This window comes from Crinia signifera, chromosome 8, assembly GCF_055691185.1.
Source record: "Crinia signifera chromosome 8, ASM5569118v1, whole genome shotgun sequence".
Classification (NCBI taxonomy): domain Eukaryota; kingdom Metazoa; phylum Chordata; class Amphibia; order Anura; family Myobatrachidae; genus Crinia; species Crinia signifera.
In genome coordinates, this window is record NC_139224.1 from 84,231,185 (window position 1) to 84,249,770 (window position 18,586).

The following is an 18,586-nucleotide window of genomic DNA, read 5'->3' on the forward strand; positions in this document are numbered from 1 at the left end:
CCAATGATGTTGTTTTAAGGCAGTGATATATACATTGCTGACACATGCCAGCAATGTATATATTATGCACCACTGGGCAGCAATGATTTTGTTTTAAGGCAGTGATATATACATTGCTGGCACATGCCAGCAATGTATATATTACTGCACCACTGGGCACCAATGATTTTGTTTTAAGGCAGTGATATATACATTGCTGGCACATGCCAGCAATGTATATATTACTGTACCATTGGGCACCAATGACACATAAGCCAGTAATATATACATTGCTGGCACATGCCAGCAATGTATATATTAATAGCACCACTGGCCACCAATGATACTTATAATGCAATATATATATATATATATATTGCAGTAATATATACACAGCTCTTAAACTCCCCCGTGGCAATGAGCACTTCACCCCCACCCATGGCATCGATCATGAAGGGCCCTGGGATCGAGCATGAAGCCCCTGGCATTATGGTATGTGGCTTAATGGGCATCATGGTGTGTGGCATAATGTGTAATGGGCATTGCGGTGTGTGACATAAGGTGTACTGGTGTATATAACATGTAATGGGCATTATGATGTGTGGCATAACGTGTAAGGGGCAATACGGCTGCAAGTAAAATCGTAGCTATGCACATGGGCGGGATTTCCCAGGGCAGGACAGCATTTACCTGATCGCTGGGCTACGAATATACGCAGCCCAGCAATCAGTTCTGAATCAGGCCCCAAGAAAAGAAATACACTGAATAAAATGGCCCCTGCTCTCACCCTTGGAATTTTAACCCCTCCCATTATGTAAATATCCTTTTATATGAAAGATTTTCAGCAAAGTCTTTCGCCTCCTGAAAATCTCTTGCTCTTTGGGGGAAAATAGCTCAGTGTGTACGCACTACTTTGGTGATAGATAAATCCATCAGAGATTTTGGCAAAGTCTTTGGAAACGAAAATCTTCTAGTGTGTATGGGCCTTTAGGCATTCACATATTGGGTGGGGGTTGAATACCAAGGGTGGGAGCAGGGGCCATTTTATCCAGTGAATTCCTGTTCTTGGGGCCTGATTGAAAACTAATCGCAGGACTGCATATATTCAGAGCCCAGCGATCAAGTACAAGCCACCCCACCAGGGAAAATCCCTCCAATTTGTACAGCTACGATTGTATTTGCAACCATGCACATAGGGAGAAATTAGCTCAGAAATCAATTCACTGCCATAATAAAATTAGGGTTACTAAATTTGTTTTGAGAGATTCCCGTACAGTGGCCCGCCCCTTGACTCGCCTTATCATTATTTTTTAACCTTAGCTAAAATTCTATTCTTGATTTTTCACACAGTAATGCCACTTACACATTATGCCACACATTGTAATGCCCATTACACGTTAATAAACACATCGTAATGTCCATTACATGTTATGCCACATACTACAATGGCCATTACACATTATGCCATACACCACGATGCCCACTACGCCACATACAATAATTCCCATTACACATAATGCCACACACTGTGATACCCATTACATATTATACCACACACCGTAAAGGGTATTACATGTTATGCCACATTAGTGCCGCTTATCTACATGTTAATTGCTAGGGGTTTCTTGCTCAATGCCAGCGTCTTAACCCCTTCCTGACAGAGCTAGTTTTTGCGTTCCTGACAGAGCCATTTTTTACATATTATACCACACACCGTAAAGGGTATTACATGTTATGCCACATTAGTGCCGCTTATCTACATGTTAATTGCTAGGGGTTTCTTGCTCAATGCCAGCGTCTTAACCCCTTCCTGACAGAGCTAGTTTTTGCGTTCCTGACAGAGCCATTTTTTTCAAATCTGACATGTCTCACTTAAGTGGGGATAACTTTTTTTTGCTTTTACTTATCCCAGTGATTTTGAGATTGTTTTTTCGTGACACATTGTACTTCAAATTAGTGGTAAATTTGGGTCGATACAGTCTGTGTTTTTTTGTGAAAAATACCAAAATGTCGTGAAAAAATGGAAAATTTAGCGATTTGCAAAATGATAAATTTTCTGCTTGTGAGACAAATAATCATACCACTCAAAATAGTTAATAACTAACATAGACCATATGTCTACTTTATGTTGCCATCATTATTTCAACTTCCTTTTAATTTTTTTGGACACTAGGAGGCTTACAATATGAATAGCAAATTCTCAAATTTTCAAGAAAATTTCAAACACTGATTTTTTTAGGGACCAGTTCAGTTCTGATGTGACTTTGAGGGACTTGTATGTGAGACACCCCCATAAATGATGCCATTTCAAAAACTGCACCCCTCACAGTATTCAAAACAGCATTTTGGAAGTTTGTTAACCCTTTAGGTGTTTCACAGGAATTAAAACAAAGTGTAGGTGAAATTTCAAAATTTCATTTTTTTTGCAGATTTTCAATTTTAATACATTTTTCTAAGGAACACAGTAGATTTTACTAGAGAAATGTGACTAAAAATTGATTCCCCCAATTCTTTTGTTTTCATAAATATCCTATATGTGGCCCTAGTGTGCACGTTGACCAAACCACAGGCTTCATAATAGAAGGAGCACCTACTTGATTTTGGAGCCTCCTTTTTATGAGATTATTTTTTAGGCACCATGTAGGTTTCTAGGCACCATAAGATGCTAAAAGTTAGGAACCCCCCCCACAAGTGACCCCATTTTGCAAACTACACCCCTCAGGGAATTCATCTAGGGGTATAGTGTACATTTCAAACCCCCAGGGGTTTCACCAATTGTGGTACAACTGGGCAGTGAAAATGAAAAATTAATTTTTTTACACAAAAATGCAGTTCTGGCTCCAAATTTGTCATTTTCACAAGGAATGAAGGAGACAAAGCACCCCAAAATCTGTGCCCCAATTTCTGTGCCCCAATTTCTCCCGAGTACCGCAATGCCTCACATGTGACCAAAAATACAGTCACATGTGAGGCAATACTACACCCCTCAGGGAATTCATCTAGGGGTATAGTGTACATTTCAAACCCCCAGGGGTTTCACCAATTTTGATACAAGTGGGCAGTGAACATGAAAAATTACATTTTTTTACACAAAAATGCAGTTCTGGCTCAAAATTTTTCATTTTCAGAAGGTATGAAGGAGAAAAAGCACCCCAAAATCTGTGCCCCAATTTCTCCCGAGTACGGCAGTGCCTCACATGTGACCAAAAAATACCAGTTGGGTGCATGGCAGGACTCAGAAGGGAAGGAGTGATTTTTGGATTTTGCAGCTCAGATTCTGGTGGAATTTTGGTGGGTGCTATGTCGCATTAGCAAGACCCCCAAAGCACCAATACAGTGGAACCCCCCCACAAGTGACCCCATTTTGCAAACTACACCCCTCAGGGAATTCATCTAGGGGTATAGTGTACATTTCAAACCCCCAGGGGTTTCACCAATTTTGATACAAGTGGGCAGTGAACATGAAAAATTACATTTTTTTACACAAAAATGCAGTTCTGGCTCAAAATTTTTCATTTTCAGAAGGTATGAAGGAGAAAAAGCACCCCAAAATCTGTGCCCCAATTTCTCCCGAGTACGGCAATGCCTCACATGTGAACAAAAAATACCAGTTGGGTGCATGGCAGGACTCAGAAGGGAAGGAGTGATTTTTGGATTTTGCAGCACAGATTTTGGTGGAATGAATGGTGGGTGCTATGTTGCACCAATACAGTGGAACCCCCCCACAAGTCACCCCATTTTGCAAAGTACACCCCTCAGGGAATTCATCTAGGGGTATAGTGTACATTACAAACCCCCAGGGGTTTCACCAATTTTGATACAAGTGGGCAGTGAAAATGAAAAATTACATTTTTTTTACACAAAAATGCAGTTCTGGCTCAAAATTTTTCATTTTCAGAAGGTATGAAGGAGAAAAAGCACCCCAAAATCTGTGCCCCAATTTCTCCCGAGTACGGCAATGCCTCACATGTGACCAAAAAATACCAGTTGGGTGCATGGCAGGACTCAGAAGGGAAGGAGTGATTTTTGGATTTTGCAGCTCAGATTCTGGTGGAATTTTGGTGGGTGCTATGTCGCATTAGCAAGACCCCCAAAGCACCAATACAGTGGAACCCCCCCACAAGTGACCCCATTTTGCAAACTACACCCCTCAGGGAATTCATCTAGGGGTATAGTGTACATTTCAAACCCCCAGGGGTTTCACCAATTTTGATACAAGTGGGCAGTGAACATGAAAAATTACATTTTTTTACACAAAAATGCAGTTCTGGCTCAAAATTTTTCATTTTCAGAAGGTATGAAGGAGAAAAAGCACCCCAAAATCTGTGCCCCAATTTCTCCCGAGTACGGCAATGCCTCACATGTGAACAAAAAATACCAGTTGGGTGCATGGCAGGACTCAGAAGGGAAGGAGTGATTTTTGGATTTTGCAGCACAGATTTTGGTGGAATGAATGGTGGGTGCTATGTTGCACCAATACAGTGGAACCCCCCCACAAGTCACCCCATTTTGCAAAGTACACCCCTCAGGGAATTCATCTAGGGGTATAGTGTACATTACAAACCCCCAGGGGTTTCACCAATTTTGATACAAGTGGGCAGTGAAAATGAAAAATTACATTTTTTTACACAAAAATGCAGTTCTGGCTCAAAATTTTTCATTTTCAGAAGGTATGAAGGAGAAAAAGCACCCCAAAATCTGTGCCCCAATTTCTCCCGAGTACGGCAATGCCTCACATGTGACCAAAAAATACCAGTTGGGTGCATGGCAGGACTCAGAAGGGAAGGAGTGATTTTTGGATTTTGCAGCTCAGATTCTGGTGGAATTTTGGTGGGTGCTATGTCGCATTAGCAAGACCCCCAAAGCACCAATACAGTGGAACCCCCCCACAAGTGACCCCATTTTGCAAACTACACCCCTCAGGGAATTCATCTAGGGGTATAGTGTACATTTCAAACCCCCAGGGGTTTCACCAATTTTGATACAAGTGGGCAGTGAACATGAAAAATTACATTTTTTTACACAAAAATGCAGTTCTGGCTCAAAATTTTTCATTTTCAGAAGGTATGAAGGAGAAAAAGCACCCCAAAATCTGTGCCCCAATTTCTCCCGAGTACGGCAATGCCTCACATGTGACCAAAAAATACCAGTTGGGTGCATGGCAGGACTCAGAAGGGAAGGAGTGATTTTTGGATTTTGCAGCTCAGATTCTGGTGGAATTTTGGTGGGTGCTATGTCGCATTAGCAAGACCCCCAAAGCACCAATACAGTGGAACCCCCCCACAAGTGACCCCATTTTGCAAACTACACCCCTCAGGGAATTCATCTAGGGGTATAGTGTACATTTCAAACCCCCAGGGGTTTCACCAATTTTGATACAAGTGGGCAGTGAACATGAAAAATTACATTTTTTTACACAAAAATGCAGTTCTGGCTCAAAATTTTTCATTTTCAGAAGGTATGAAGGAGAAAAAGCACCCCAAAATCTGTGCCCCAATTTCTCCCGAGTACGGCAATGCCTCACATGTGACCAAAAAATACCAGTTGGGTGCATGGCAGGACTCAGAAGGGAAGGAGTGATTTTTGGATTTTGCAGCTCAGATTCTGGTGGAATTTTGGTGGGTGCTATGTTGCATTAGCAAGACCCCCAAAGCACCAATACAGTGGAACCCCCCCACAAGTGACCCCATTTTGCAAACTACACCCCTCAGGGAATTCATCTAGGGGTATAGTGTACATTTCAAACCCCCAGGGGTTTCACCAATTTTGATACAAGTGGGCAGTGAACATGAAAAATTACATTTTGTTACACAAAAATGCAGTTCTGGCTCAAAATTTTTCATTTTCAGAAGGTATGAAGGAGAAAAAGCACCCCAAAATCTGTGCCCCAATTTCTCCAGAGTACGGCAATGCCTCACATGTGAACAAAAAATACCAGTTGGGTGCATGGCAGGACTCAGAAGGGAAGGAGTGATTTTTGGATTTTGCAGCACAGATTTTGGTGGAATGAATGGTGGGTGCTATGTCGCATTAGCAAGACCCCCAAAGCACCAATACAGTGGAACCCCCCCACAAGTGACCCCATTTTGCAAACTACACCCCTCAGGGAATTCATCTAGGGGTATAGTGTACATTTCAAACCCCCAGGGGTTTCACCAATTTTGATAAAACTGGGCAGTGAACATGAAAAATTACATTTTTTTACACAAAAATGCAGTTCTGGCTCAAAATTTTTCATTTTCACAAGGAATGAAGGAGAAAAAGCACCCCAAAATCTGTGCCCCAATATCTCCCAACTACGGCAATGCCTCACATGTGACCAAAAAATACCAGTTGGGTGCATGGCAGGACTCAGAAGGGAAGGAGTGATTTTTGGATTTTGCGGCTCAGATTCTGGTGGAATGAATGGTGGGTGCTATGTGGCATTAGCAAGACCCCCGAAGCACGGTGAAATTATGAACCTAATATTCCATAGATGTGTGGTATATTTTAAAACACTCCTTTATACATAGGCCGGGTTTGTCGGGGCAAGTGTCACACTGGAAAATAGTTTGCTTTCTTATTCCCTTTTTATAGCAAACTTTGCACCTTTTTTGTGTCCTGCCCTTTTTTCCAGTGGAGGGGATTTCATCAGGAAAATGCTGCCCTGGTACAATACGGGGGCCAGTACTAGAAGTACTGGGGCCCTCTGCCTGCTGGTTCCCAAATATTAGGCCCTTTATGACTTCCTCTTGAAAGTGCATAAATGTCCCCCTCTGGCCGGTAGAACGGAATAGCACGTAAGCGTTATACAGTGCCATCTGGATGATATACACGGCCACCTTCTTGTACCAGATTTTTGTTTTCCGCAGGGCACTGTACGGCTTCAGTACCTGATCTGAAAGATCCACTCCGCCCATGTACCTATTGTAATCCAGGATACAATTAGGTTTTGAGGTGTGGGTACTGGTACCTCGTACAGGGACGGAGGTGGTACTGTCTCCGTGAATTGTTGTCAGTATAAGGACATCCCTCTTGTCCTTATATTTGACCAACAACATATTTTTGTTGCATATTCCCCTGCTTTCACCCCTTCTCATTACTTGGGCAATGTGCGTTTTTGGGAGGCCTCTTTGGTTCTTGCGCACAGTACCGCAAGCTGCTGTACCTCTTGAACCAAGGGCCTTAAACAGGGGGATGCTAGTGTAAAAGTTATCCACATAGAGGTGATAACCTTTATCCAGGAAGGGGTGCACTAAATCCCAGACAATTTTCCCACTAACACCTACGAGGGAGGGGGGGCATTCTGGCGGTTCAATTCTTGAATCCTTCCCTTCATAAACCCTAAACCTGTGGGTGTACCCTGAGGTGCTTTCACACAGTTTATACATTTTTATGCCATACCTTGCCCTCTTACTGGGAAGGTACTGGCGGAATTTAACCCTTCCTTTAAAATGTATAAGGGACTCGTCGATACAAATAAATTTTTCAGGGATGTACACCTCTTCAAATTTGGCACTGAAATGATCAATGACCGGCCTGACTTTGAATAGCCGGTCAAAGGTGGGATCATCTCTGGGTGGGCACTGTGCATTATCGGTGTAATGTATAAATTTAAGAATTGTCTCAAATCGAGTCCGGGTCATGGCCATACGGTAAAATGGAGTACTGTACAGAACATCTGTACTCCAATATTGCCTAATTTCTGGCTTTTTTACTATGCCCATATGAAACACCAGACCCCAAAACGTCATCATCTCTACTGCATCTACAGGGGTCCACCTAGCAAATGATGACATGGGGTTTTGAGCAATAAACTGCTGGGCATATAAATTAGTTTGGTCCACCATTAAATTTATAAAATCAGAGAAAAATAATTTGAAAAAGTCAATTTCTCTGAGACCTGTGGAATCAAATTGGATTCCTGGCATGGCCAAAAACTCAGGAACCTGGGGCTCAAAATTGTCTGGTGGTGGGGTCCATACGAGATCAATTGTTGGGGGGGGGGTCTCAGCTGCTCTACGGGGGCGTCTTTGAGGGGGTCCCTCATCACCAGAGGAGGAAGAGGAGCTTAAGACGAATCCTTCAAATTCCCCGCTTGCATCACTGGCTGTGTCAGAGTCAGAGGCAAGCATGGCATATGCCTCCTCCACTGAATACATTCTCCTGGATGACTGGGAGGACATTTGGGAGGACATTTGGGAGGACATTTGGGATGCCATTTTTATTTTTGTGTTACTGGTAGTGAAATGTTTCAACACGTGTATAGTGTAGGGGGGGGTACAAACTTTATTTCAACCTGGGGGGAATGTAGTGTGTAATGTGTATGTAGTGCAGAAAAAAAAAATACTTTATACCAAAAAAAAAAATTGAAGGGGTTAAAAAAAAAAATTGAAGGGGTTAAAAAAAAAAAAAAGGTCCTGCGCCAAAAATTGAGCACAGATGTTGGTCAGTAACGTCTGTCACTGAACAGCGCTCAAAGGCAACAGGAATTTGATAAAAAAAAAAATAGATCAACCCTGTGCCGAAAAAGCTGATCAGTGATGTACGTCACTGATCAGCGCACAGTGGCCACAGGACACCCACAAAATCACAGTGTGTGTAAAAAAAAAATTAAAAAAAGACCCCACAGCACTCACAAAAAAAAAAAAAAGGTGATCAGTGATGCGACACTGATTACCAGTGAGGGGCAGCAGGTGCACAACCTTTGGTGCAACTGACAGGTATATATAAAAAAAAAAACCTCTGCGCCCCCAAAAAGTTGCTGATCACCTCAGATATGGTGATCAGCACAAAAGGCGGGGGTAGCAGACACAAAATATACACTCTGTCACTATCTCTCTCTATCTCTCACTATCTATCACTATCTATCACACTGCAGCAGCAGCACTGACAGTTATATGTATAAAAAAAAACCTGCACCCCCAAAAAGGGGGGGTAGCAGACACAAAATATACACTCTCTATCACTCTCTGTCACTCTCTGTCACTATCTCTCTCTATCTCTCTATCTCTCACTATCTATCACTATCTATCACTATCTATCACTATGACACTGCAGCAGCAGCACTGACAGTTATATATATAAAAAAAAACCTGCACCCCCAAAAAGGGGGGGTAGCAGACACAAATCTCTCTATCTCTCACTATCTATCACTATCTCTCACTATCTATCACTATCTATCACTATGACACTGCAGCAGCAGCGACAGTTATTTATATATAAAAAAACCCTGCACCCCCAAAAAGGGGGGGTAGCAGACACAAAATATAGCTCTCTCTGTCACTATCTCTCTATCTCTCTCTATCTCTATCTCTCTCTCTCTATCTCTCTATCTCTCTATCACACTGCAGCAGCAGCAGGAAGTCTCAGGAAGTCAGATCCAGGAAGCGTCCAGCACGCTACAAGCAGTGATCAAGTGATCAGGTAAGGTATTTGCAAGGATCAGGTAAGTATTAGCAAGGATCAGGTCGGTATTCACGGCAGACAGGCACGGTGACCGTTCTGCACGCTATTCCAGACCGGAATGGCGTCTGCAGCGCAGTCACCGTTAGTTTAAATGTCGCGCCTTGGCTGTGATTGGTCCGTGGGTCCCACGGACCAATCACAGCCTTGGGGGCAGGTGGGGTGAGGGTGGGGTGAGGTGTCATCGTCACCGATGACCCCCTTATGCCCCCTGACGCCCGGCGGTGATTGACACCTGTGTTACCGAGCGTCTGATTCGCTGGTAACACAGGAAAACGCTGTAATTGGCTGTTCACACTGAACAGCCAATCACAGCGATCGCCGACGGGGGGGCGACATCGCAGCCCCCCCTGGGCATGCAGGGACATGTCTGCTGTCAGGGACAGCAGACATCGTCCCTCTGTCACTGCGTCTCGAGACGCAGTGACAGTTTAAAGTCATGACGTACATTTATGCCATGTGTCGGGAAGTACATCCCGGCCATGACGTAAATGTACGTCAAATGTCGGGAAGGGGTTAATGCTTGCTGCCAGGGACTTCATGGTTGATTCCATGGGGGATCAAAGTGCTCATTGCCATGGGGGAATTTAAGAGCGGTGAGAGCAACAGTCAGGGAGCCGGGTCGAGAGCGTTGTGCAGCAGGGAGTGAAATAGCTGCAGACATGCTTGTCTGGCCTGCTGTCTCTCAAGGCGGGGTGCGCACACAGCATCTCTCACTCTCAGCGCAACTCTGCATCAGCTGCTGCGGAGAGTGAGTAAATAGTGTCGGCACCACTGCCTGTTCCCGGACATTCTATAATCCGGGAACACCACCCATCCGGATTCTTGACACCAGGTTTAATTACTGGGATGTCTGGATTAATCCCGGATGGGTGGTAACCCTAAATAAAACATACATTGGTGGTGGTAACGTATACATGGCTGGCCTGCGCCAGCCATGTACTCATTGCCGCCATAATAAAATCTGCATAGGTGTCCAGTGGCAGCGATAACTTATACATCGCTGGCAATGTATACGTTACCGCTATAAAAAAAATACATTGGTGACCAGTGGCGGCTGTAACTTATACATTGCTGGCACCAGCCCCCGATGCTCCATTACCACCGATCATTTGACTTTTCTCCCCCAAAGCCACTCGCATCTGGAGACACCACCCCGTGTACCAGGGCATCAGGAATCCCCCTTACCCCCAACATCAGCATCCAGAGAAATTGGACTCTAACACAGAACAGACACCCGTATGTCCATTGGCAGTTACCATTGATATAGAGTGTTTGTCAAATAAAGTCCTTTTCATTCACAGACACACATTCATTTGCTTTTGTGCCAATAGATACGCACAACAGTGCATTTACATTAACCATTACATACCAACCAGGAGTGGAGCGCAGTGCAACCGTTTTTCCGTACATTACTCAAAATGTAAGCACTGATCGCAGGGAATAAAGAAGAGTGCTATACAGCACTAAGGTCAACATGCATTGAGTCAATCACTGAAGGTTGTTATGAGCCAAGGTCGACATATGGGAAGGTCGACATGTGCTTAGGTCGACAAGCATTAGGCTCACATGGGCTAGGTTGACCGTCAAAAAGTCAACATCTGATTTTTTTTTTGAGCCGACAGATGGTATTTCATGCTCTACCATCCACTAGGGCGCAGTGGGAGAATAAAAGTGTGCCAAGCATAGTGAGGCACCATGCCCAATGCATGGCGAGTGCAGCAAACCATGGTAGAGGATGCAGTGCGCCGATACAGTGACCATTTTGATTGTGCCAACATGCGGGTCAAAAAAGTGAAACCCCTCATGTCGACCTTTTGACTGTCCAACCTAAGCCCAAGTCCACTTTCCCATGTGTCGCCAGAATGCATGTTGACATTAGTGCTGTTGACCCATACCCAGAAGAGTATGGTGATTTAACAGAGAAAAAAAACAAATTAAGCACATTGAAATCTAGCCATGTGCAGTCATCACCAAATTAAGGGAGAGTAGTTATGAGTGTGGGGAGGAATGAAAGGGTACAACCATTGCTTAGATAAAAAAAAGGCAATTATATGTTAGTTGTGCGCCCACTAAGCTATTTGCTTAGTTTTCGGCGTCCCCTCGTGGGGCGAAAAGGCCAGAGGGTCATTACATGAAAATGTCCTGTTCATGTAAAGTCTGTTACCAGTTTTCATGACAAGCTTTGCATCAAGATTAAAGCATATCATGTACCACACAAACATATACTTTGCACAAAATAATGAAAACACATGCTCAGAAATATATATTTTACATGATCTAGTCAAAAATGTAATGTTTGTTACCATGGAATGACCCCAGAGTATGGGCTATAGCAATGTGTGTGCAACTGAGCAGATTAGCCTCTGGTGTACACTGGGCCTAATTCAGACTGAATTGCAAAGTAATGTTTTTCTCTAATGGACAAAACCCCTCAAAAAAAACCCTGCAAAAACCTTTGCAGTACAGGTGGGACAAATGGAACATGTGCAGTTAGATTTTGGCAAGTTATTTTGTTTCTGTGTAGGTTAAGTACTGGCTGCTTTACTTTCATCCAACCTAGATCTAACTCTCTCTGCACATGTTACAACTGCCCCCCCCCCCCAGAGCACATGGTTTTGTCCATCTAAGAAGGATTTTGTGAAGGGCCTTATTCTAGTTCACTCTAAGTGGGCTGGAGGATGGGAACAAAATTAGAGAACAAAATATGCTTTGTGATTCAGTCTGAATTCGGCCCACTGTCCAGTGTCAACTGCTATTCAGTTTTTTCACTGTACGGAGGTGACTGCCATTCATATAACTTGATATTAACAGGAATATTCTGATAAGCCAGCAACCGCTTAAGTTTGGTGATAATAATCAATCAGCTGCAATGACAAACTCTATAGGTTAGACACGGGAAGCTTAATTCCTCAGGGAGAAGATCAGAGCCACAGATTTGCCAAGTAACAATCTAAATGAGATTCTCAGATAGATTGGGTTTTTCTGTGTTTCGCAAGAAACCAATCTTTTTGGAACGATCACCAGCAGAGACTATGGATAAGGGGCCTGATCAGACCTGATTGGTCATCTGAAAATTTGCAGATGACAGAGTGGGTAGCCAGCACCCAGACAGAGTGAAAACTCACCCAGTGCAAATTTGCAATAGAATTGCTGAAACTTTGCAATCAGGTAGCCTGTAGCATATCCATACAGAATTCACTCAAATGTGAATAAGTTTGTACCCCATCACAAAACATCCAGTTACTGCCCCCAAAATTGACTTCCTCTCAGTCAAATTGCGAGGTGATTGGGATTAGATCATTTTAATATTTTTGTAGCTATTTGAGCTCCCTATGTCTGTATTGCTCAAAACAGCAGAAATCATTTAAAATCAGGCTAGGTACAGCTGTCCGGGTGTGGTACAACACACAGACAGTCGGTATTCCGACAGTCATTAGCCCTACGTCAGAATCCCGACTGCACAGCCTTGCGGGCTCACTGCGCTTGCCACGCTGCGTGCAACTATTATATTCTCCCTCTATGGGGGTCGTGGACCCCCACGAGGGCGCAGTCGGGATTCCGACTGTCGGAGAGACGTCCGGCACCCCAGCTGTCCAAACCAGGTCCTCGTGTCCCACTTACTATTCAGGAAGGGAGGAAAAAGAAAAATCACTGCACAATAGCTAGTGACCCGGTAAGAGGCTGGTCCAATAAACTAGCTTTGACATACAAAAAATGGTTTAGCGATTTTAGAAGAATCAGTTATAATGCAGATCAGTGTTCTAATCTTTAGTACTATGATTAGGCAAATATTTGAAACTAAATTACAGCAATAAAGGATTAGAAAAATAATTGAAACTAAACTACAGTAATAACTAAAAGTACATTTTATTCATTATATACATGCAAACCAGATTATACTAGTCACAAAAAAATAAAAAGTGTATACATACCATATAATTGCCATAGGCATGATCAAACATTTCTAGAACTTGTGCCCTGTAATGAAAAACAAAATAAAGGTCAAAATAGCCTATTTATTGCTCAAAAAAACTAGAACTATAGAAAAAGAAACAGGTTTGTAAACTTGTAATCAATGACACCGCAAAAGTCAAGATGCATTTATACCAGGTCCGATTTGAGCTTCCAATTTTGATTTTATAGTCCAAATCAAAGTCCAAAATCAAAAGAAAAATGAGCACACATTGCAGTGTGTGTAAAAATCGATGCACGCCCCACATGAGATCGGCATCGCAAGAAAAAAAAATAGACCGTTTAGGCAAGCAAATATAGTGTGTACAATTTAGTGTTCTAGTATAGTCAAAATAGGCCAGTCAACACTGTATGGTTCTGAGGTCCGAGGCGTTCAAGGGAAAAGGCCTAGTCAAAATCATACATAGCCAAAATTTCACCATGTGTATGCACCTTTATTGTGGTGTAGGTGAATGCAGAAGAACATTATAATGTAACTAGTATTTGTTGACAAAGACATAGGCTGAGAGTCAGATAGCAGAATCTGATAGTAATAGAAAGTTCATATATCTTTAGAATGTAAACAACAAAGTGTCCACTGTATAGAAAAGCAGTAAGGAAGCACGCTCCAAATGTTTAAACTTGCACTTAAAAAAATTTGCTATGTTTTTATTAAAATAATAATAACAACAACAAAAAAATTGCTGTGTTTTTATTAAAATAATAATAACAATGATACTCAACGTTTTCGCTCTCTCTGGACCATCGTCGGGAGTTATTTCATCAATTCAGCATTGTATAAGTTGAAGCACAGCCCAGACCATGCAGCATAGTGGTCCGTAAACATTGGGACATCGACACAATTCTCATACAGTATGTTGGGCTCTATACACAATGAATTTGAAATGAACCAAACAAGATTTGCTTTAACTGCAGACTGTCAGTTTTAAGTTGAGGGTATTTACAACCAAATCATGTGAATGGTGTAGGAATTACAATGGTTTCTATATGTGCCTCCCACATTTTAAAGGGACCAAAAGTAATGCGACAATCGACTGAAAAGCTATATTATGGACAGGTGTGGGCTATTCCCTTGTTATTTCATCATCAATTAAGCAGGTAAAACAGGGATGGGGAACATTCGGCCCTCCAGCTGTTGTTGAACTGCACATCCCAGCTTGCCCTGCTAGTTTTGCTATTTGGCCATACTAAAATTGTTGCAGGGCATGCTGGGATGTGCAGTTCAACAACATCTGGAGCGCCAAAGGTTCCCCATCCCTGAGGTAAAAGGTCTGGAGTTGATTCCAGGTGTGACATTTGCATTTGCAATCGGTTGATGTTGACTCTCAATATGAGATCCCAAGAGCTGTCACTATCAGTGAAGCAAGCCATTATTATTATTATTATTATTATTTTATTTATAAGACGCCACAAGTGTTTCGCAGCACAGTACAAAGGAACAGTACAGGGAGACAAAACTTGGCATAACATAGAATAAATAACAAAAACAGAGTATAAATAAAGAGCTCCACAGTACAATACACATTACAGCTTGAATATAAGTAGTGAGGACTCAATCAACATATTACAAGAGGCTTGAGGCCAGTGATAGAAAGGAGTATGCGGACGAAGATGGTCACTGAGTGTTTGAGTATAGGAGAGATGTGAGTGAAATGTAAAGAGAAGAGGGCTTTAACAACAGGAGGGAAGAGAGCCCTGATTGGAGGAGCTTACAATCTAGTAGGAAGGTTAGACAGACAGATTACAAGAGGTGCAAGCGAGTGAGTGGTGGCTAGATAGCAGGATGTAAACAGGCAAGGGGTTGGAGAACCAGCTAGTTTATGCAGTGGGAGGGTACGCTTTGATGAATAGGTGAGTTTTCAGTGCCCGTTTGAAGCTTTGCAAGGTCGGAGGGAGTGCATTCCACTGAAGGGGTGCAGCACGGGCAAAGTTCTGTACTCTAGCGTAGGAAGCAGTGATCAGGGTGGAGGAGAGACGACAGTCGTCGGCCGACTGCAGAAGGCAGGAGGGTGTATAAATGGAGATGAGGTTAGCGATATATGGAGCAATGGCATTAGACATGGCCCTGTATGTGAGTGTGAGGTGTTTGAAGAGGATTCTGTAGGGGAATAGGAGCCAGTGCAGATTTTGTTGAAGGGGAGTGGCAGAATTAGAGCGGCGAGAGTGGAAGATAAGCCTGGCTGCAGAGTTGAGGACAGATTGGAGAGGAGCCAGTTGGGATTGAGCGAGGCCGATGAGATCATTGCAGTAGTCGAGCCGTGAGATGACCAGTGAGTGAATGATAAGCTTAGTTGCACTCAGAGAGAAAAGGCCTGATGCGAGCAATGTTGCCTAACTGGAACGGGCAAGAATGGGCCAGGGCTTGGATGTGGGGTGTAAAGGAGAGGGAGGAGTCGAGAGTGACATCCAAGCAGCGGAGTTGGGGAACGGTGGAGATGATGGTGTCATTAGGCTGAAATATAAAAATAAAAAACTATCAGAGAGATAGCAAAAACATAGTGTGTGGCCAAATCAATAGTTTGGAACATTCTTAAAAAGAAAGAATGCATCGGAAAGCTCAGCAACACCAAAAGACCCGGAAGACCGTGGAAAACAACTGTGGTGGATGACAGAAGAATTACTTCCCTGATGAAGAAAAACCCCTTCATAACAGGTGGCCAGATCAAGAACACTCTCCAGGAGGTAGGTGTATATATGTCAAAGTCAACAATCAAGAGAAGCCTTCACAAGAGTGAATATGGAGTGTTCACCACAAGATGTAAACCATTGGTCAGCCTTAAAAAACCAGGAAGACCAGATTACAGTTTGCCAAATATCATCTTAATAAGCCTTCACAGTTCTGGAACAACATCCTATGGATAGATGAGACAAAGATCAACTTGTACCAGAGTGATGGGAAGAGAAGATTATGGAGAAGGAAAGGAAATTCTCAAAGTTACATAGTGCCTTATTCTTGTTCTCTCTTTCTGACAAAATCCTTCTTAGATGGACAAAACCATGTGCGCAGTGCACATGGTTTTGTCCATGTTAAGGAGCCCATACACGCTCCGTTTTAAAGCTCCGTTCTGTACTTTTAAAGTACACATCGTATCGGGAACGCGCATCGCATAGTACAGAACGGAGTCGGCAAAAACGGAGCGTGTATGGGCTCCTTAAGAAGGATTTTGTCAGATGGGGCAGATGTAACATGTGCAGAGGTTACATCAGGTGGGGCAGATGTAACATGTGCAGAGAGAATTAGATTTCGGTGGGGTATTACTTCAAAGTGAGATCTATATTGCAGTGTAAAAATAAAGCAGCCAGTATTTACCCTGCACAGAAACAAAATAACTCACCCAAATCTAATTCTGCTTGCACATGTTACATCTGCTCCCACTGCAGTGCACATGGTTTTGTACATCTAAAAAGGATTTTGTCAGAAAGAATGAACCAAAATAACCCCCATAGTAATTCAGGGTTGAAAAAAAGACATCAATCCATCGAGTTCAACCCGTATAACTAGTCTAGTCGTTCCTAGGCTACGTCGTAACTATGTGATTCCCTGTGTAGCAAGAAATGTATCCAGTTTTACTTTAAACTCATTTAACATGCTTGCAGTTACTACATATTCTGGCAAAGAATTCCAGAACTTAACCACTCTTATGGTGAAAAATCCCCTCCTAAATTTAGTACGAAATTTTAATACCTTAATCCTTAGTGTATGCCCACGTGTTCTAAGTAAAGTCTTGTTACTGATTAAGTCATCTCCAAGCTCCTTGTGATTTCCAATCTTGTATTTGAACATATTAATCATATCACCTATCAGCCTTCGCTTTTCCAGTGAATACATATTCAGCCTGGTTAGCCTATCCCTATAGTCCAGTGACTCAAGACAACTTAATTTAGTAGCCCTTCTCTGTCCGAATTTAAATTCCTTAATGTCTTTCTTAAGGTAAGGTGCCCAGAACTGGACACAGTATTCTAAGTGTGGCCTCACCAATGATTTATAAATAGGCACTATCACACTGGCTTCTCATGATTCCATTCCTCTTTTAATACATGCTAAGGTCCTGTTTGCACTTGCGGCAGCACTTGAGCATTGTTCACTATTACTCAACCTATCTTCAATGATGACCCCTTAATTCCCCCCCCCCCCCCCCGCTGAACTACCCATAATAACCCCATTTAGTTTATAGCTAGCGCTTTAATATTTGCTCCCAAAGTGGATGACTTTGCTCTTATCTACATTAAATCTCATCTTCCACCTAGCTACCCACTTCTCAAGCCCAATTAAGTCATTTTGCAGTGCCTCCACATCCACTTCCAAGTTAATTATCTTACTCAGTTTTGTGTCATCTGCGAATATTGCAATTTTGCTATGGAAGCCTCTTGCTCCAAAACATACCACCTCATAAGTGAAGCATGGTGGTGGTAGTGTAATGGCTTGGGCATGTATGGCTACCAATGGAACTGGTTCCCTTGTATCTATTGATAACGTGACTGCTGACAAAAGCAGCAGGATATATTTCGGGCATTATCATCTGCTCATATTGAGCCAAATACTTCAGAACTCATTGGACGGTACTTCACAGTGCAGATAGACAATGACTCGAAGCATGTTGCAAATGCAAACAATGTTTTCGTTAAGGCAAATAAGTGGAATGTTATGCAATGGCCAAGTCAGTCACCTGACCTGAATCCGATTGAGCATGCATTTCACTTGATGAAGACAAAACTGAAGGGAACATGCCCCAAGAGCAACAGGAACTTAAGACATTTGCAGTAGAAGCCAGGCAGAGCATTACCAGGGATGAAATCCAGCATCTGGTGATGTCTATGAGTTCCAGATTTCAAGATGTAATTGACTGCAAAGGATTTGCAACAAAGTATTAAAAAGTTAAAGTTTGATTTAAGATTGTTTAGTTTGTCCAGTTACTTTTGGTCCCTTAAAAAGTGTGATGCACAAATTAAAATTGTTGTAATTCAAAACACCGTTCACCTGTTTTAACTGTAAATACCCTCAAATTAAAGCTGGGTACTTGTGAGTTATCCGGGCTGCCGATTTCTAAATCGGGTCGGATCGGGCACATCGCATCGCATGCGACCATCGGATGCGATGCGATGACCCGATTTTTCCATAGGAATCAATGTTAAAATGGACTGAGTCCATTTTAACATGGAATTCAATGGGAAAAAGGGGTCCTTTTAA

At 42.7% G+C, this 18,586-nt stretch overlaps 1 protein-coding gene across 4 annotated transcripts in view; it reads right to left on the reverse strand.

The window, feature by feature from the left end:
- Positions 1 to 18,586, reverse strand: part of EDEM3 (ER degradation enhancing alpha-mannosidase like protein 3) — a 119,939-nt gene that overhangs the window by 92,239 nt on the left and 9,114 nt on the right. For all 4 annotated transcript variants that reach the window (XM_083156784.1, XM_083156782.1, XM_083156781.1 and 1 more), the window contains exon 2: positions 13,359 to 13,404. In XM_083156784.1, coding sequence (XP_083012910.1) covers positions 13,359 to 13,404 — 46 coding nt within the window. The remainder of the gene's footprint in view (positions 1 to 13,358; positions 13,405 to 18,586) is intronic.